At 38.8% G+C, this 21,345-nt stretch overlaps 1 protein-coding gene across 13 annotated transcripts in view; it reads left to right on the forward strand.

Annotated features, from left to right (window-relative positions):
* LOC129773587 (myotubularin-related protein 4) overlaps positions 1-21,345 on the forward strand; it is a 113,350-nt gene that overhangs the window by 35,662 nt on the left and 56,343 nt on the right. Inside the window, exon 1 of one of the 13 annotated variants that reach the window (XM_055777222.1) lies at positions 13,848-14,048. The exons of the other annotated variants lie outside the window; for them this stretch is intronic. Within the exon in view, the coding sequence (XP_055633197.1) occupies positions 14,022-14,048 (27 nt within the window). The 5' untranslated portion in view covers positions 13,848-14,021. Of the gene's footprint in view, positions 1-13,847; positions 14,049-21,345 lie in introns of those variants that run through there. 13 annotated transcript variants of the gene reach the window in all.

Here is a 21,345-nt window from a genome sequence, read left to right on the forward strand (position 1 = left end):
AGGATAGTCAGCTGACTATCTGACTGATTATATCCGTATTCAGTTAGTAATGACATTTGGCTTCTTCACGCAGTTTCTCCGCCAAAACGACTAAACAGTCAGTCGGGCGTTTAGTCGCTCTCTCCCTCTACCGACTCGACAAATATCATTTCATTCTTCCCAGTCAAATTGTCCTCATTGCATTTTGAAGTGACTTCCCTCAAAACGAATTCGTTCCTCTCTTTCTCTCTCCCATGTACGTGTGCATGCATCGATGTTTGAGTTCAACGTGGTTTGACATACACTACAGGTGAGCTATATTCTTTTGTATCGTACACGAAAATTACTCACACGTATAAAATAGCGTGCAGTATGTGTGCGCTTTTTTGCACGCTATTTACTAATACTGACGCGAGGACCTTTATAGCGTACTTGATAAATGTCTAAGTTCGTTGATTTGAGTTCACGATGGGTAGACAATAAACCGTCCATTGATGGGGTAACTTTTTTTTTTTGCATCAGAAATCATGTTTCCTCTTTATATGGACGTAAAAAAAAGATTGCGTTTTTTTAAATAAAGGTTTGGCTCCATTTGCTCGATAAGAGATCTAAAAACGGTGCAGCGGTAGTTACAAATTTTCAAAGCGGTGGAACGGAGAGCATATTCTGTAAAATTGATCAAAAAGTATTTTGCAGACCATTCTTCATTCAGGTAAAAGCACCCTATGGTTGAAATATAATTTATCTCCAAAGATTCGAATCGACGAAGACATTTTTGTAGGCCCTGATTTCAAATGTGATATAGACAATTACTTTCATCGATAAAAGCGAATCATTTTTTGTTTTGTTTGTTCAAACGAAATTTGTCTCTGAGACTACCAACGTTTTTCTATGAGGCCTCGCACTTTTCATTAAATGTAGAAATTAAATGTTTTTATTCTGTCATACGAATAATCGCACCTACTCTCTCTAAATAAAAATGGTATGCTTGACTCAAACGTTGGCATACGAAAATGTTCGCTTTTATTTCCTACGCAGTGTTGGGCTAGAAAAATGCGTGTAAATATGCAGTGCTCACCATTCCACTAGCATATCTCGATCGGGGAAAACCTGGTTCCTACCCGGACGCCTTCGGCGCACACAGTAAACTTATATATCAATAGCCGCAATCTTTGCCCGTGAAACGCCTGCCGTGTCGCGTCGCTTGTAAAGAGAAAGGAATGACAGTTTCCAAGAGTTTAACAGCAAGACCCAACTGGATAAAATCTTCGTTCCGCGCCGGTCTACAGCGTGGGTGAAGTGCACTGTTACTATATTGGAATGCAATAACAATTCACAAAATTAATCGAACGAATTACGCTTCGAAGAATATATTTTTCTGTGTAACGTTGGCAGCATTTTTTGGTAAAACTCATGTCAAATTTCAACTCAAAAGTTGCTTATTAATTTTCAGGACAATCATTGTAATGTCATCCAATTCGAAAATCTCGATTTGACAAGGGTATGCTTTCGGCCCTGTTCAGAGCTATTTTGTATGAGCAAGAGATTGTAGTCAAATTCATGCAAAAAATTGCTTTACCTAGTATTATTCATCAATTTCATATGAAGTAAATTACCTGAAGTTCTCCATATTTTCTACGATTTTATTTTGAAATCATTTCACAGTGTCTTCTGTTAACTCAAAATGGAAACTTTCATGTTTTTGAATCAACTTTTCTAAATTGTCCTTTTCTTCTACATTTTTGTATGTATGAATATTTTATACTATTTCATAGCCGTGGTCAATATCTTGTTCCATAATTTTTACTCACATACCGACGTAAATAATAGTAACAGTTCATTCCAGCCACCCTGTACACAGTGGTATGTTTTTGCATGAAACTTCACAGACTTGCCTTTTACAGCTTCTTCACGTCTCAAGCGTTTTCACCGTCGCCACTGCCTCCGCCCAAGGTCGATCCCATTCACAGCCGCGCTCGCATAGGCTGTGGAGGAATCGCTGATGTGTAGTCTAACGGTCGCAGAACCGCCTTTCACCCAAAAATCTCCGATCGAGGAGCTGTTCCCACGATCAACGACATCACCTCCGGTCGCCGGCTGCTTCGTGAGTCTCGGTTATAATGTAATTATTATTGAAAAAGCAATTACCATGCAAACACGAAACGCCGACCGCGCGGCGATATCTATCGACAGCGATCTTACTTTCTCCTACCGGTATGGTGGCATGTCTTGTTTGGTCGAAAGGAGTTGAAAAACATGCACTTCGAGGACTGAGTTTAAAATGTTTAGGAGGGGGAAGTATGTGCCGGGCGGCTATATATCATAAAGGGTGTGTCACATCAAATTGCATCACGGAAAAAACGCTGTAGAAATTTAATTTTTAGGAATTATATCTTCAGCTTTCGCTTATAATCAAATAAGAGTGTATACATCACGTTGGCCATGCTTCACTGTCAATTTTTCGTAGATTTGGAAAAATGTCGTCGAACGAAAAAGAGTGTCTTGAATTAATCCTGTGCACTCATTTCGAGAATCCGGAGTTGTCACATCGGGACATCGGTAAGATGCTGGGAATCGTCCAATCCACGGTCAGCAGAGTACTAAAACGATACTTCGAGAACCTAACCATCGACCGGAAGGTGAAGAACGGCAAAAATGGATGCTCCGTCAGTGAAAAAGATCACAAGCGCGTAGTTAAGCAGTTTAGACGTGATCCGAGAAGTTCGGTCCGGGATGTCGCCAATAAGCTGAATTTGTCAAGTTCATTCGTCCAGCGGACCAAGCAGCGGGAGGGCCTGCGTACATACAAGGTTCAGAAGGCTCCTAACCGCGACGAAAGGCAAAACATGGTGGGGAAGACGCGAGCCCGGAAGCTGTACACCGAAATGCTGACGAAGCCGCATTGCCTGGTAATGGACGACGAAACCTACGTCAAAGCGGACTTTCGTCAGCTGCCGGGCCTGTTGTTCTTCTCCGCAGAGGACAAATTCAGCGTTCCGGAGGAGATTCGCAAGCAGAAACTATCCAAGTTTGCCAAAAAGTACATGGTGTGGCAAGCGATCTGATCTTGCGGAAAGCGGAGCGCCCCCTTCGTGATGACCGGCACGGTAAACGGGCAGGTTTCCCTTAAGGAGTACCTACCGAAGCGCTAACTACCACTATTGAAGCAGCACGAGAACCCGACCATCTTCTGACCGGATCTCGCTTCGTGCCACTATTCAAAGGACGTGTTAGAATGGTACGAAGCCAACGGGGTCACCTTCGTGCCAAAGGAAATGAACCCGCCCAACGCGCCGGAGCTTCGCCCAATAGAGAAATATTGGGCGATTATGAAGCAGGCCCTCCGGAAGAACCCAAAAGTTGTCAAATCGGAGGCGGACTTCAAGAGAAAATTTTTCTGTTCATTTTCTGTTCAAAAAAAAACTACAACCTGACGTTGTACAGAACCTTATGGACGGGGTAAAGAGGAAGGCGCGAGCATACGGGCTTGGGCTCGAAGTATGAATAAAAAGAAAATGCTAAAAGTTGTTTAATAGTTTTTATTTTACTGTCTAAAATTTTCAAAAGGATCGGTCTACTGGGCGAATTTCTACAGCGTTTTTTCCGTGATGCAATTTGATGTGACACACCCTTTATTTGTCGAAGTTTCATGCTCAGGGCGCAGAGGTATCCTAGGATTCTTAGAATAGGGGTGATTATTTTTTCTAGTATGTCATATAAGAGATCAAAAAACAAGATTTTCACAACAATAAATCTGGATATACCTCAAGTCGGCAAGAAGACCAGACTCAAGCGTTAAGAAATCTTCACTAAAGTGATCTGAATTATCCTCATGCTTGATGTTGAAAATCGTCGAACAGTTGGTTAAATTAATGACTTAATTTATTCACGTGACGATATCAAACTGCCTGAATATCTCCTATCGCGATCAATGAACCTGGTTGTGAGGTACGAATACTGACCTTCGCGTGTACATCGTCCATTACAATCCCCCATGCAACGACGGGGACTCTTGCGAGATCGACTCACGACGTCTCACAACATCATGAAGAGAAACATCACCCACAACATGTGCGAAATGTTTAACGAGCAGAGAGAAAAAGAACATGTTTCGGATAATTTATTAGCGTTTTTCACTTGCAACAGAGACAAGCGAAAGTGCATTGCGAATCGCCTGACCAGGGTTTTCATGCGGGTGCAGCGGAGGTTTATTGCATCCGATACGTCTTGAACGAAATCAGCGGCAGTACGCAGGGATGATGCACCTTCCTGTTGACCATTTCCTCCAAGGATACAGAAATCAGCACAAGGTCATTCGAGTGATCCGCACATACTTTTTCAACTGCGTCACGGTATAGCGGCCGCGCATACACAGACAGAACACCTTGCGTTGTGTGGTGAGTTGACAGCCGTCAGTTTGTGTCAGAACAGTGCTTCTCTCCCTTAGCAACAAGACAACTTCGGCTCCGTGTATTCGTAAGCAACAGCGCTATCTCCTCACTTCGCTGCAAGTTTTCCGGTATTACTATTTAGTCCGTAAAGTCTCTGCGGCCATACTCGCTTGATTATATATTCACCACATGAGCACCCAAGCTGCAGTTTTACAAAGCAACAAAGTGTACAGCGGTGTATGCATAGCACTCGATTGACAGTGATTTGTTTTCAGTGCCACGTCAGGCTATTTATAGCACCGAACGTAAACAATGCATTCTTGGCTCGCTGCAGTCGCACACATTCACTTGCTTACCCCGTTCGGGTGGCGCCACTGCACTGCCGCCGCCTGATGGTGGCTGTGTATTCTCCTCGATGCGTCAATGATGGTGTCGTTGTGTTGTCGTTGGTTTGGTGCATTTGGCCGAGAGCAATTTGCACACCGTCTTCGGTTCAATGAATGGACACACAACTCTCCGCACCGTCGTGTGACTAAATATGGCGGCTGTTGGGTTGTTGCGGTTTTCGACGCACGGTCGTTAACCGTTCCACACACATACTCGGCTTAAGTGCTCATTCATTTCATGTACAATTTTATTTTGAGGCTCTTTATATGCACAATTCGATGTAAGTGGAATCTTCTGAACTTGTTTGGAATAGTTACATGGTGAATTTTAAACCGAACTTTTATTTAGAACAGCGCGTTTATAGTAGTTATAGAAAGGATATCCGGTATCCAGCCTATCCGATCGATATTTGCTATCCGGCCGGATACCGGATACTGGAAAAATCGATAATTGTTCATTAACACAAGATAACTCAAAATTAACCAGTGGTAAATAAGGATGAATAAATAATAAATTTTCAGTAGTTGATGGTGACAAAAGATCACGCTTTGTTTCGTACACCAGATCAGCTTCAAAGACCAAAAAAAAAACAAACCACTACTGCAAGAAGCTGAGGATAAACTCTAGCAAACCTTGCCAATTGAGGTACTACTTACAGTTGACCACCAAAAGTAAGGATCGTCATTGCGATCGATTCGACAAGGTTTCCCACAACAGTCGATTTCGTAAGCAATTGGAAATTCCTGAACGCGACGCTGACTATTATTTTCATTTGCCGCTTCGTAGAAACAGTCCCAATAGGTATCGTGTCTTCGCATGTGAGGATCGATCTCAGAATATTCATCGGAAGATATTTTATATACTCCAACAAAAAATTTTTGCTGGGCTGTTTCCGTTTCAAGAACTTCTAATTAGTCTGACTTGAACCTCAGGCTCAAAAAGATTACAATTAGGTAATTTGGATTTTCTGTTTTTGCCTGTTTTTGTACGAGGGTTAGGGATACTTAACTTCCCCAGTAGCTTTAAAAATATTTTTCGCTACCCAATTTGAAAATAAACTTTTTTATGCGGTAGATAGGGCCTCTCCTCTCTAAGATTATCATCCCTGACTTGAATGAAAATGATTGATTGATGTTTTTATTCAAATTCGTAGTACTTACTTATATTCGAACAGTATTAAAATTATTTCAATATATCCACAAAAATCTCATCTATAGAAAATTCTCATCAGAAAAAAAAATTGTTCAAGATTCCTTGCAGAAAACTTGATAATCTATTAAAGAATATTCATTCCAAACGAAGAAATGATTCATCGTTATTTTTTTTTCGTGTAAAAATCTGTTTATTTCTCCATAATCTCGCAAAGTAACGTAAGAACCAAAGTTGAAGTTTTTTTTGTTAGAGATCGATAAAGAATATCAAATACACTGAAGTCGCTTTTTTACGGGTTTTTTTATACGCGGTATTTTTTACGCGGATTTTTTTCGCGGTTTATTGTAACACAGATTTCGGAATTTACGCGGTTTTCTTTTATGCGGATTTCGAAATTTATGCGGTTTTTTCGCGCAGCACGTATCAACCGCGTAAAAATTCAATATGGTAATTGATGTTACTTTTCACGAAATAAGTTTGTATTGTATCACTGATTAGTAGCTAAGAAATGAAAGGAGATACAGATATCATTGGCCCGATTCTACGCGGCGTGTGAGGTGACAATCGAAATCCGTAATTCTACAAACCGTCCCGGAATTTGTCAGTGAGTGGTAGAGTCTTGCTCTTTTGTTTTGGTCATGGCTTTCACATTATCTGATCACTGATGTAAACGACCTTACAGATAGATAGTTCAACAATTTCTGTATTGATTAAACATAGTTTTCATGCTGAAATATCTTGTTTTCGTGTTTGTACCTCATTTTTAATTCTTTTATTGAGTTATCCGCGATTTTCGTTATACGCGGTGATCTAGCCCGACTATTTCGCGTATAATCGGGGTTCTACTGTACTTGCGATTCCACTCGTACTGTGAAAATTGAAGATTAAAATTATTGATACATACAATACCATTACTATCGATTCTATGCGACCAAAACGGTGTTTACTATTTCTCTTCCATTTTTCATTTGTTTTTATGCGCTGTCATATCGACGATTGTCATCTAGAAATCCTAGTTCTTGTGACAATCGTCACATATATTTGAGAGCGGGAATACGGTGAGAGTTCATTCAAATGAGATTTCTCACAACATACGCCTGGTGGAATCGCGTGACATACGTGACAATTGTCATCTCACCTCCCACGCCACGCAGAATCAGGCCGCATGATTGTAGCATGCAAACAAAATCAGTTAATCAATTGTTAGAATATGGGTTGCATTTTAAACTAATAATTCACTGTTTGTTATATTTTTACACGAATTTTGAAATTTACCCGGTTTATTTTTACGCGGAATTTTTGGAATTCACGCGGTTTTTGTTTACGCGGAACGTATCTCCCGCGTAAAAAGCGACTCCATTGTATTTTTAAAAAACGGCTTTGAAAAAACGACCCCTTAAAAGTAAATTTCACACAACAAAATTTTTCATAATGGACGTTTAGCATAATGAGATTCACATGCGTTCATTCTTGTAACAAACAACTTATACGAAAAGTTTCTCAAGTCAAATTTTAAATGAAAAACAGTCCATCCCTATGCAGCACTACATTTATAATAACCATCTTTTGAAAGATTTGAAAACCATACATTTAGAATCTCTGTTTAAAAATCTCGTTAAATATTCAAATTTGCTGTTTCCGCAACAAACTGGCGTTAGTAACATAGCTTAAATTAAACTGCATTTTATTCAAAAATCAAGCCGATGCTAATGTTTTTCCATCAAGTGTACCCATTTTGTACAGATCTGATTTTCGTATTGTATGCGTATGCTGATTATACATTCAATTTTAAGGAAAGCCCCGTACTGAAAATTCTTCCCTCTGGTCCTTACGTCGCTTTCCGAGATTACGGCAGTGTATTCCTTTATTTGCTCCATGCACACATGCAGTTTCTCCCAGTTTCGTATTCGCAAATAAAGAGCCGGATATCCGACCATTCGGCCGGATATCCGGTATTCGGTATCCGACCAAACTACTATCCGTTTCATTACTAGTTTACAGTTACGGACAGGGTTGCCAACTATAATTTTCAAAAATGATGAAGAATGAAAATAAAAATCAGGATTAAATCAGGGTAGTTCATGTTGGGTTGTCCGGAAAGTTTGTTTCCGATCTTTTTTGGAATTAGAAAATTTTTATTTTTATGGGCAGACATATATTTTTTTCAATATACATAGTTTTGTTCCACAATCTTTCACGCAGCTTAAAAATTCTATCCTCCGTTCTGGAATGTAAAAATTAATTCATACATCTCTATCACATACTTTATTGGTCCATGCGATAGAGATGTATAGAGATACATTCACAACAAACTTGAAAAAAATCGGTTCAGTAGAACTGGCGTACAAGTTAAAAATTAGTTTCGTGAAAAATTCGTTTGAAATTAAGTGTCATGCCATTGCTAGCATTTTTTTACTGTACTGTTGAGCAATTCCACGCCAAAGGACCTGGCCGGGTAAGGGAGTAAAAAGTACCCCCAAACCAAATCACTAGCGGTATGACAAATATTGTATAGGATATTAAATAAGAAATTTTGACGGTTTATTTGAACCCCTATGTGGTTTAACATAGAATCTATAGTGAAAAACATACTTTTTCGTTTATTCCACGCCATCCTCAGAAGCTTCGAGATAAAAATTTGAAAAAAAATACAATATTTTCCATACAGCTGGTTTGGTTTGCGGAACTTTTTACTCCCTTACCCAGCCAGACTCTGCAAATATAAAAAAAAATTTTTTTGTTCCGCGCAACACTAAAAAAATCACACATATCTAGAAAAGCCTTAGAAACACATTTAAATATGAATTAGAGTAGTACTGAATCTCTAAATAAAAAAAAAAAATCAAAATTTCAAAATTTTTTTTAGTATCTAAATTTTTGATGAAATTTTTTTTTGGTAATTTTTCTTGATACACCGTAGTAAGATGCAAATAAACAAATAAACCGCCAAAATTTCTTATTTAATATCCTATACAATATTTGTCATAGAGCTGGTGATTTGGTTTGAGGGCACTTTTTACTCCCTTACCCGGCCAGGCCCTTTGCAATTAAAAAAGGAAATTGTGAACCGACCCTCTCCGATTTTTTTTCTAATTTTGGTACTTATGATGGAAAGTACCTAAAATCACAATTTTCATTATCATATGACCAATTTGAATTACGACAGATTTTTTAAAAGAATGTATTCAAAATCGATGACCATTCTTTCAAAAAACCGTAACTCAAATCCAATTGTCTGATTAAAATATGACTCAAAAATTGAATTTAATATCAAGAACTTTTACATCTCAAAAAATGTTTATTTTTATTAGAAAACTCTTTCAATTCAACAAAGTTTGACATACAGTGCTGCCGTGGTAAACCTTGCCAAAATGAAGATATGAGTTTTTGATTTTTTTTTAATGTCGATACTTTGACCGAAGTTTATACCATAGCGAATTGTAATGATTCAGAATCTGTTCGATTTATTTGTTTCTGATAACCAGAAGGGCTGGAAAGGCAAAGGCACAACTTTTTTATAAACCCTCTCACTTTATCAGCTTGTAATTATTCTAGTTTGAATAGTTTTTATCCGTTCAGTTCTTATTATATTGTTGAAAGATAAAGAAACAGTTAATGGAATAATGGATAGCGAAAATATTCTTTGTTTGATTTGTTCAGAACTCGACAAAACGTCTGAAGTTCGTGTCTCTACCCTAGAATACTTCCTTAACAGCATTTTTTCAAGAAAAACATGAAAAAGTTGTTTGTTACTGTAACCCTGCCCTGTTTCCGATGTTGGTAATTGTCTCTTCATGAAATTTTCGTTCAGAATTATTTTTTTTTATTTTTGAGAAAAACGAATTTTAATTTTCAAAATTATTATTTTTCAATGGATTTTTTCAGATTTGTTTAATATTTTTTTAAGGGAAATTTTTATAAGTAATACAGTTTTTTTCAGTTAACTGTTTACGAAAAAAAAAGTTAAAAATATCTTAAAACTAAAAAATAATCAGACTATAAGACTATATCGCATTATGCGAAGACGTTTTTCCTTCATAACATCTCTTAATAGTTTAGATTTTAACAAAAAATATACATAAGGGGGCCAATGAAAATGGTCGTCTCGAATTTCAAAAAGTTACCCCGTAAAAAATGTTCACCATCCCCAAAAAACACCCTATGCCAAATATCAGCTCGAACGGATTTAAGGAAGAGTGGCGCAAAGCGGCCAAAGTTTGAGTTTTTTGAATATCCAAAAATCACCCAAGGAGGGAGTAAAGGAAATCGGGGTTTTTGAAAAAAAAATGTTGATGCCAAATGTCTTAAAATTGCATGAAACGTCGAGAGTGTCATCTCGAACAATGTTTTTGGTAAAAAATCGGCATTCTGGGACTTTGGTTTTTTTCGGAGTACGAAACGAAAAGTATGGCTTTGGGTGCCAATAAAAATAGTTATTTCCATTTTTCATTCGGAACTTGCTACTAAATGTTGATTTGCACGATAGCATACCCTATGCAAAATATTAGCTCATTCGGACTTCATTTACTGGTGTCACAAACGTTAAAATTTGCGTTTTTCTGAAAAACGAAATATCACAGAAAATCGAGGTTGTCAAAAAAAAATGTTGATGCCAAGTGTCCTAAAAATGCATTAATCATCGAGATTTACAGTTATCTCGATTTTTTTTTGTGTCAAAAAAATGTTTTTTTGGCACTTTCGTTTTTTGGCTGTCGTTTTTCCGTCTAGAATATCGATTTTTGACAAAAATTTTTTTGAGATAACTGTAAATCTCGACGTGTCATGCAATTTTAAGACATTTGGAATCAAAAATTTTTGCCATACAAATGCAACACAAATTTATACATTACCCGAGAATTTAACAAATGAAACCAAATTTAGCATGTGGAGGTTTTAGGGTACAATAAATGTTTTTATGGTGGTTAGATACTCCTCCTTCTTCTCTAAGGGGGGCTGCCGTACAATTGAAACACAAATTTCTGCATTACTCGAGAATTAATCAAACAAATGAAACCAAATTGGGCATGTTGAGGTTTTAGGGTGCAATAAATGTTTCTATGATGGTTAGACTCTCCTCCCCCTTCTCTAAGGTGGGGGGCTGCCATACAAATGAAACACAATTTTCTGAATCACTCGAGAATTAATCAAGCAAACGAAACCAAATTTGGCATGTGGAGGTTTTACGATGCAATAAATATTTTTATGGAGGTTAGACACTCCTCCCGCTCTCTAAGGGTGGGCTGTCATACAAATGAAACACAAAATTCTGCATAACTCGAAACCTAATCAAGCATAATTTCGGATGTGAGGGTTTTTGGGTATGAAAAATGTTTCTATAATGGTATGACACCCCTCCTCTACAATGGAGAGGGGGTCCCATAAAAATATTACACATATTTCAACCAAAAATATTCCAACCAAACATGACAATTGAAAATTTTCGGAAAACTCTGAAGGAAAAAGGAAGAATTCGGAAAATTAAATTCTCATGTGTTCTACAATTATATAGTGACAAGTGCTGTTAGTCCATTTGATGTTTGCGCTAGCGAAATTGATCTTTGATCGAATCTGGAAATGGATTTTAATGTGATGAAACGCACTCATATATCTTCTTCTATCTATATCAAAAATCTTGAACGAGAGTTGTGTTTGAAAATAATCTGATATTATAATGATGAGTTTTGTTAGAAATACTAGGAATTTTACAGTAAAAAGTAAATTCAATGGGGACGAATAGAAGATCAATCAATGAACAGTTCTGCGATTGGACCCATGAACTTGCTCATAGTAAGAAAACGTGAATGTTTGAGGCAAACATTGATAACAAAAAACAAATTTTGGGAGGGACGAAGTTTGCCGGGTCAGCTAGTGAGAAAATAAATCTCGTTGATTTGATAGACGATATTTATTCAAAAATAACCTCTTTTGAAGGGCGATGCGTCTATTTAATTATTTTTACGAACCCAAATCAATTCGGATGAATGTTTCAGGTATCTTATAGTAATATTTTTTAATAATTTCGATACAATCCTTTGAAATAGACTCTTTATGTCAGCATTTCATTTGACGACGAAAATTGCACTTTTTATGAATAAATGAAACTCACACTGTTCCTCCAACTGAATGCGTCGATTTTTGATTGTAAAAAGCAATAATCTGAATAATGATTTTGGCGTAATGAGATCTGCAAAAGATTTGGTTTGATCAATTCGAGAACACTTACATAACACAGCTGAATCAACTAGAAAAACAACTCAGTTATATTATATTGAGTTCCTTGTCGATGAACTGAAAAGGAACGAAAATTGTTGTAAAATTGGATTTCCTGATTTTACGTTTCTGTAGTCGCAAAACTAACCGGATTGTTGTTGCTGCGGTTTTCATTCAGTTCGCATCAAGAGCATTTACGCAATATCAGTGTCGGTCCCCGCTTTCGAAGATATTTATTGTATGAAAAGAAAATAGTCAGAAATTCGACTAGAAAGTAGTTCTAGTCGCCATGTTCTTTTTTATTTCGTTATTTTTTGTAACAGTAGGTCCCATTGATCAACGTTTTTCCAACGAAAAGCTCAAGGTCAGTCCCTAGGGACCGGCACGGGGCTCAACAGGTTGAAATACTTATACGGTTAATAAAAGGCTAATACGCATAAAATACTTACATTTTACATGTGTGATTCTGGAATCATGCGTGCCAACACAACGACGAGCGACTGCGGCAAATCCTCAAAGTAAGAGCTTCTGCCAACAATCGGTAAAAATAACCACATACTTGAACCCCCAAGCAAAGTGGTGTTTAGATCAAATCAAGACAGCGCACCAAAACCCACGCACTGTCGTCTCGGGTTATTATGATAGTAACCGCACGATAGCAGCTCCTGCGTATCCGTCGTGTACTGCCGTCAGCATAGACCCCTATCCACACAACGTACCACCCTCCCGGCCCAAACCTGCCGCCCGTCGAATTAATTATCTCCAATTCACTCCAAAACCACTAGTGTTGTATTCTGCTGCCCGCCGCAAACACACGAAATGCAGCCTCCATTCATCTTTTTTGTTTCTCCTCCGTTCCAGACTTCGAGTCTGTAAAAGGCGGTTGACTTCTCTTGGTCTGGAATCCGTAGAAACGAGCGACGCAACAACACGCCACCGCATAGAGGCGAAAGCCGATCGTCGTCGATGGCTGGCTGGCATATCCACTCTCTAGTGGCATGTTGCATTATCCCTTCCCCTCCTTTCCCGTCGTTGTTTCCCCTCCCGTGCAGGATCGTGTCGCCTAATGAAACCCGCCACCCTGTTTGTGTACTTCTGAACCACCTAGCTCCAGCTAGAGCATTGGAATGGCGCGCGCGAGCTGAGTGGTCGAAAGTTTTCGTTAACATGATGCCACGCTATGCCACCACGGCCGGGGGAAAAAAACTCACCAACATTCTCCAGCGGTTAGTTCACGGTTACCGTCGATCGAGTGCGGCGGCCATTTCACCACCGAAGTGCCTCTTGTTTGATTGCATTTTTTCGGCCGATAATTACTGCCAGATACGTGTGCTGTGGACCTCTGTTGCGTACTCCAGTGTGCTACTTTTTTTTTCTATATTTCGTCTATTTCCGCATTCGGAAGTATGCGCAAGTGGTGTGGCGAACGGTGTGTGGGTTCTACTATTTTCAGTGGCTTCATGATGGTTATCAGTGCGAACGATTTTGTTACAATTGGCAACAGTAACAAAAAATGCATTAGCAGATTTTTGTCCGAGATAATGTGATGCATTATCAGTTGGCAGCGTAATGGTGATGTGTTGGCACATGTGACAAGCTTTTTCGGTTTCAACGTTTTGGCTCTCTTTGAATTAATAATAGGCTACTGAATTCTTTATGTTTTTTCTTGTTTTTTTCTGATGTGTCGAGGGCATTTCGAGTGGTATTTTAATCCGCTATTGTGTGTCTGCAAGTGCGCTTCCAGTGATAACAGAAAAGTGTGTGTAAAGCATCTAACCGGTTGAATGCATTCTCAGTAGGAGCCGCGACCTTTGGCCCACTGTATGAGTGTGCAGTGATAACCGACCGAGACAGAGAAAGTATTGCTGATAGTGTAGTGTGCTGTCAAGTTGGCAAGGCTTGATGACTACTTGCGACGATTGGATCCTGGTAGGTTGATCGGGAATTCATCATATAATAGTATATTCCACTCGCGCCTCGAACGTTCCATGCAACAACTGTGGGTGATCACGAAGTTGATATCGAACGAAAAAAAACCACTCGGGAAAAACTTCAAACTTTTCATGCAGGGCCCGAGCGGGTTTCGGATCAATAATCACTCCGACGATCTCATTACAACTGACCTCCTCTTTATTGTTCAATCCCTAATATATATACACATGGTTTTTCTTATCTTCTATTTCCTCCTTCGTAAAACTAAGAGGAATCCGAGATAAGATTATTGTTATCTTAAACTAGACCCATGAATCACACGATCCGAAAACAGGATCGTGCAGGAGAAATGTATATGTATTTATTTATTTGGGATCGATCCGTCCCTATCATAAAATCATAAAACTATGATTCACACGATCCGCAAAAAGGATCGTGCGATAATGATGTGTTTATTTTGCCTCGATCGGGCCCTATCGTAAACTTGGGTAAATAAACCCGTCTGTTATTATGGGGTCGCTGCACTCACTCATCCCAGTCCCGCTTCCTATTTTTTGACGTAGGACTACGTCTAACCGGAAGATATAGGGGGTGAAATGGAAATCTAGGCACTGAACAAGTAGGAAAAAATGCAAGATTTGGAACGCTTATAACTCGATTATTTCTCAATAGATCGCAAAGGTTTTTGCATCAATTGATAGGAAATATATCTACGCATCTATCATAACGAATAACATTTCATTTTTCTTGAGATAAATAATTGAATAATTGTGAAATATCAAGCATTGTCAAAATGCACTATGTGCCCATTTTTGATTGGTCCATTTTGTGCTCCTCAAATCGTACCGACCAAAACGGGCAACCAGAGCAGCAGCGAAATCCAACGAAGCACAATTGGAAAGGAAAAAGAAAAAAATATGAACGAAACATTGGTCGCAGTCTCACACATGCGTAATTCTCGAGCCAGCCAGTCAGCTTAAAAATCCCCGCTCCGCTGCCGTAACGATCATTCTCATTCAAACCGTACACCACATCGGTTCGCATCACAACACATCAACAAACCAACCCAAGCAGTCATGTCTGGACATGGTAAAGGAGGAAAAATGAAGGGAAAGGCAAAATCCCGCTCGAACCGTGTTGATCTGGAGTTCCCCGCAAGGGTAGCTAGGCTGAGCGCGTTAGTACCAGTGCACCAGTCCACCTAGCCGGCGTTATATAGTTTCGGCCGCAGAAGTGATCGAGTTAGCTGGCAAAGTTGCTCGCGACGATAAGAAAACCAGCATTCGGAACAGAACACATTCGGTTCGGTGGACATCAAGACAACAGGCAGTTGCAGCGAGGGGCGAGTGGCAAACGCAATCGCAAAACGGCATCAGGTAGCAGAAAAAAAAGTTTGTTCTTTATACAAACTGCTTTGGTGGCAAATCCCGAACAAGGCGGCATCGAGGGCGTTCGAAATGGTTTTTTTCAAAACCACGAGTACTAAGTTTTCTAAATTGGAACCATTCCATAAAACAAGGCGCTTTTCAGGGCCATTAAACCTTCCAAAAAGAGTTTAGGAAATACAGTTCAATGCTTTCTAAAACAATATCCAAAATAATAATAAAACACAAATTGGACGGACCTGTAATGCGACATATTTAATTGGACATTTTTGTAAACATAGAGTTCGGGGTCCAAATTATGACCCCACATTGAAAGTCGACACTGTACCACTGTCATCGCACATGTTCAATTACAGGTTAAAATTACCTCCAATCCGATACTGAGTGGTGGTAATGCGACGTGCCATTGAATGTAATTTACTGTAAAATATGTCACAAGCTGGATGGTAAGAAATTTTCCAACTGTGAAAGCTGTGGCGAGTGGCAAATGCAATCGCTGAACAGAAAGGTTTAGCCGAACAAGATGGGGATATCGAGTGATAACAAAACAATAAACTCTTTAGATTGAAGATAATTTTGTGATCCTGAAAAGGACACTTTTTAGGCTGCATGTGAATTAAACGAGCGAACAAATCGTAATGAATGTATTTTTTTGCCATCGCTCCCTTTTAACGCTCATTCGTTCGTCTCGTTGGACTCGCCCCTCTGGCTGAGTCTGCCGATTTGTCTCTATCCTGTGAGTGTGTACCGCTAGAGTATAAAACACGCGGACCCCAGAAAAATATCTTATTTTCTTTCAAACCGTAAACCCGTGTGGTTGTACGGCATCGGCATCGTGGACGTAACAAAGGAGGACAAGTTAAGGGAAAGGCAAAGTCTCACTCGAACCGTGCAGGTCTCCAGTTCTCTGTTGGTCGCAAGGGTAACTAGGCCGAACGGATTGGTGCCGGAGCACCAGTATACCTAACAGCGATTATAGAGTTTCGGCCGTCGGAGTGCTCGAGTTGGCTTGCAAAGCTGCTCACGACAATCAGAAAACACGCATCAAGAACAGAGCAGCTTCGGTTCGGCAAGGCAACAATTAGTTTCAGTGAGTGGCAAAGTGTTTCTCCGGCACGTCGCATTGAATGTAATTTACTGAACAATATGTCACAAGCTGGATGGGAAGAAATTTTCCAACTGTGAAAGCTGTGGCGAGTGGCAAACGCAATAGCTAAACAGGAAGGTTTAACCGAACAAGATGGGAATATCGAGTGATAACAAAAACACAACACCAAAGGTTCTTTTCAGAACCATCAACATATTCATAAAGAGAGAGTAAACAGTAAACTAATCCATTTTTCAGGTAGATAGGTAGGTATTCACGTAGGAGAAGAAAATAAAACAATATATTTAAAATATATATTTAACAAAAGCTGTCCCCTTTGTATAGTCCTACGTCACTCCGGTTATGTCCCCGAATTTTTGTTCAGATTTAATTAATCCTCACACTCATTTGACGGTTACTGCAACTTCTGTGTGAGTCTAGTGTTGTAACCAAACATCGAAAGAACCTCCCCGCTACCCAGTTTAGATGAAATAGTGAATAGTATTTCAATAGCGTGCAATGTGACAACGTCACTTGTCAGATATCATACCCCATAACGTCACCTTTTTCAGTCCGAATGACTAAAGTTTTTCGTAGAAGTTCAACGCTTTTACTCCATGATCTTTTGCGTATTATATTTTTGTCTTTTAACCTTATTTGTACCATTCGTATTAGAGATTTCATTACCGCGCCAAAATTTCAAAAACCATACTTTAAAATACCCAATTTTCTTGGCGAGACGGCTTTTATTTAGAATGATTAGTTTTCAAAAAAAAAACATTTTGCAAGTTTTTGTTGGTTAATTAATTCTGTCGTCTTCTAATCTAGATCGGATCTCATTATGTTGGGTGTACAGCACGAAGAGTACCGAATACCATTGTCATGTATTTGCCTTTGATGCCCTCTGTACGAAAACTCCGAAACGTCCGAGGGTTTTCATCGATCCGTTATTAGACATTGAGCTTGGGTTGGACGTTGATACCTTTGATTGTTGCAATCGTCGTTCAAGTTTTTCCTTGATGCTCAACTGCAGGTTCCGCATCGTCCAGTGGATTTTTTTTCCTCCCGTTGTCCAACTACTGAATCAATATCATCATCGTCATATTTGATCAAATCAGGAACAATTCAAAATGCTTGCTTGATCACTGCAGTCCGTGACGTTTGATAGAAGACGCCAAAGTCATAATTAATTGTGTCACGATCACGAGCAGAATGAAACTACTGAACCGATCGACATGAAAATTTGTATGTGGGGTTTTTTGGGGCCGGGGAAGGTTTTCATGATAGTTTGAGACCCCTCCCCACCACTCTAAAGAGGGGGGGGGCTGCCATACAAATACTTAGATACTTAGATACTCCTTTCCCTAAGGGGGGGAGGGGCGGCGGGTTATTCGAGAATTAATCAAACAAATGTAACCAAATTAGGCATCTGGAGGTTTCAGGGTGCAATAAATGTTTTTACGGTGGTTCGATACTCCTCCTCCCTCTCTAAGGGAGGCTGCCATACAAATGAAACACAAATTTCTGCATAACTCGAGAATTAATCAAGCAAATAGAACGAAATTTGGCATGTGTAGATTTTAGGGGGTACGAAACGTTTCTATGGCGAATAGACACTCCTCCCCCTTCTCTAAGGGGACAAGAGGGGAGGGGTCCGCCTTTATTCTATAATATATTCTGTATCAAACATTTATTCCATGTAAAGGAGAAACATGTTATTTGCAAGTGGATGAAAAATCCTGAACGAGAATTGTGTCTGAAAATCATCTGATATTATAATGATGAGTTTTGTTAGAAGTACTAGGAATTTTTTAGTAAAAGGTAAATTCAACGGGGTCGATTAGAAGATCAATCAATGAACAGTTCTGCCATTGGACTCATGAACTTAGTAAGAAAACGTGAATGTTTGAAGGTATTGATAACAAAAAACAAGTTTCGGGCGGCACGAAGTTTGTCGGGTCAGCTAGTATATAATAAAATAATAACACATTAATAACATTAATAACATACATTTCTGACATGTCAGTAATCACACCTTATTTACTTGTGAGAGATTTTTTTGTTTATTGTCTTATGATTTATCTTAAGTTAATAAGTTTTTTCTTGTAATATCCAGTCAATATTTTGTTTCATCTCTAGTTTCATAGCTTCATCTCTAGTTTTAACTCTCCTGTACTCGCGCGCAAAATCATAACTCGTATATGCCTAAATGGCAAGGTTGATTTTGAGAGGCAATGAAGGTATGGGAAAAAATTTCATCATCGAATTTCAAACAACGACCAAGCAGAGCTGCAATTTGTCATTGTCACTGCATATATTTGGGCTACTATGACGACCATTGCAACCTTACCACCAAACGACGTGCAACAAAATATAAACCGACAAAACAAATTCCTCATTCTTCGATACTAAATAGTTTGTCAGAGTGTGTTGACGACCAAAGCATGTTGCAGGTCAGTACCATATGATCGTCAAGACGGGAAATACTATGTCACTTGATGTAATGGAAGTTTACACGTTTACCAGGGTGCATTTGTTTACGTTGGGCTACCTGAATACCATTCTTACACGTTATCGCGTTTTCGACATAGTATACAAACTTCAGTAAATACCGGGTACAACAACCGGAACTAAAATCGAACCTTTGCTCGATGAGAATAGAATGCAGTCTCCGACAATCATCAATTCGATGCTGACAATTTTACCGCCTACTTGGTCGGTCAAAACGTATTGACGAAGCTCAGTAACAGGCAAATTGTTGCATCGTACTCCGTCAGTCACCATTTGACCAACATTTTTGTCAGTAGGATGTGACTAACGTGGCTCGTCAGTTGTCAGTGACATTGATGAAAAAATGCAGCTCTGCGACCAAGTACATTTTGTTTTTTGGCCCAAAAAAATTATCTGTGCAAAGTTTCAGCTCAATCGGACATGATTTAGAAGTGCCTCAATGCGCTCAAATTTTTGATTTTCTGATACTCGAAAATCTTCCAAGGGGGGAGTAAAGGAAATTCAGAAAATCGAATTTTTTTTCGATGCCAAATGACTTAAAAATGATCGAAGATCGACTTATCATCGATTAAATCATGTCCGATTGAGCTGAAATTTTGTACAGGTCATTTTTTTGGGCCAATAATCAAAATGTACATGGTCGGTTTTTGAAATTCGGTGATGAAATTTTTTCCATACATTCATTGCCACCCTAATGTACACCGATTCACATAAACGATTGGCCTGCCTATGTGAGTAACAGTGGCGTCGAGTAAAGCTTTTGCACCAGGGGCGGAAAGTTGATCAACCGTGATCAACCGGTGCAATGGTGTTTCTCAAGTTGCAAATATTTCCCTTCTGCTTCGCTACTTCGGTTCTTTGCTTTTGCTTCTACGATGTTCATAGTCCGTGTTAAATTTCGAAATTTCTGCAACGCCTAATCTAAAGTATGAGTCTAAAACTTTGAATCTAAATAATTCTGAACAGTCAATATAATAATTTAAATTGGAATTCTCAACTGGGATTCTGAAACGAACACCCAGAACTAATCTCCCAGTCAGGATATAAAACCTATAATATAGAAAATTCCAAATTGGGACGTTTTAATATGAAAAAGCTATATAAAATAGTATAATTATGATTCAAATTGTTCTCAATCGTTGGCAACTTCCTCCATCCACTACATGTGAAACAAACTGCTAACTGCTTTAGTGGTTCACGAATTGACCGAGCTTTTTTTTAGTTTTTTCATAGGATCGGAAGTATTTTTCAGGCAGTCTGTGTGCCATTGATCGACAAAAGTGATATTGAAGGGATATCCGGTATGTGGGGTAAAATTTCTAATGTTGACGTTGAGCATTAGTTAAATAGTTAAATCGCACTTTATCGTATTATAATAATACGGTAAAGTGCGTTTACACATACTATTATTCGTTGTGCTGCAACAGTATGTACGTAGCTTGGCTGGAACGCATCAATTGCGGTCGATAGCGAACTCTAGTGATTATTCCAGTCTGTTTCAACAGCACTACTCTAGGGGTTATCGAAAAGATTACTTCAGCTACGATGCATGAATACCAAAATATTTTTACATACTTCTTAACTCTCTGAAACCCACTTCTCTGCACACTGTTAAGCCGATCTTCGACATTAAATTACGGAAGAGAGTTTACGGAATGATTCGATAAGCCTTCATTGCAGAATTGTTCATTTTTATCCTCAACGGCCGCATTCTTCATCCGAAAACAATTCTAATGCAAGGTATGTCTATTCTGTTTGATTTCTGTGACGGAAGTTTGAGAACATTCCCTACATTGCTTTACGAGAAGAAAAGCTTACGTCACTCTCTCAAGCGTATATCAATGAAAGTTCCATCTCTAAATTCAGTTTAAAAACCTAAACGTTTAATGGGGCTAGTACGCTATGGAAACTTGAAAAAATGTAAAAAAAAATAATTATGGACTAAAATGTTACCTGGGATGTCTACTTTACTATAGTCTTTGTCCCAGGTTTGTCCAATGCTCAGTTCCAAAGTAACAAGCCGATTAGTGGACCTAAGTGTTCGCGTAAGGAGCACGGATCCAAAATCTAAAACGCGTTTTTCTTGAAACTAAGTTTTGCAAACTGGTGAGAGCTCTACCTCCGGAACGGTCCATTCGATTATGATGAAATAGTTTTACCCAGATATCCCCAAAATTTACTGTCATCGTACGTATGATTTTTTTGATATTTTGAAAAATAAAATTTTGATGAATGTTTTTGTCTCGATTTTTGAGACAAATACGCAAGTTTTTTTGCAAAAAATATCGCCATTTCGTTAAAAATCAACATT

Source organism: Toxorhynchites rutilus, chromosome 3 (genome assembly GCF_029784135.1).
Source record: "Toxorhynchites rutilus septentrionalis strain SRP chromosome 3, ASM2978413v1, whole genome shotgun sequence".
Lineage (NCBI taxonomy): Eukaryota > Metazoa > Arthropoda > Insecta > Diptera > Culicidae > Toxorhynchites > Toxorhynchites rutilus.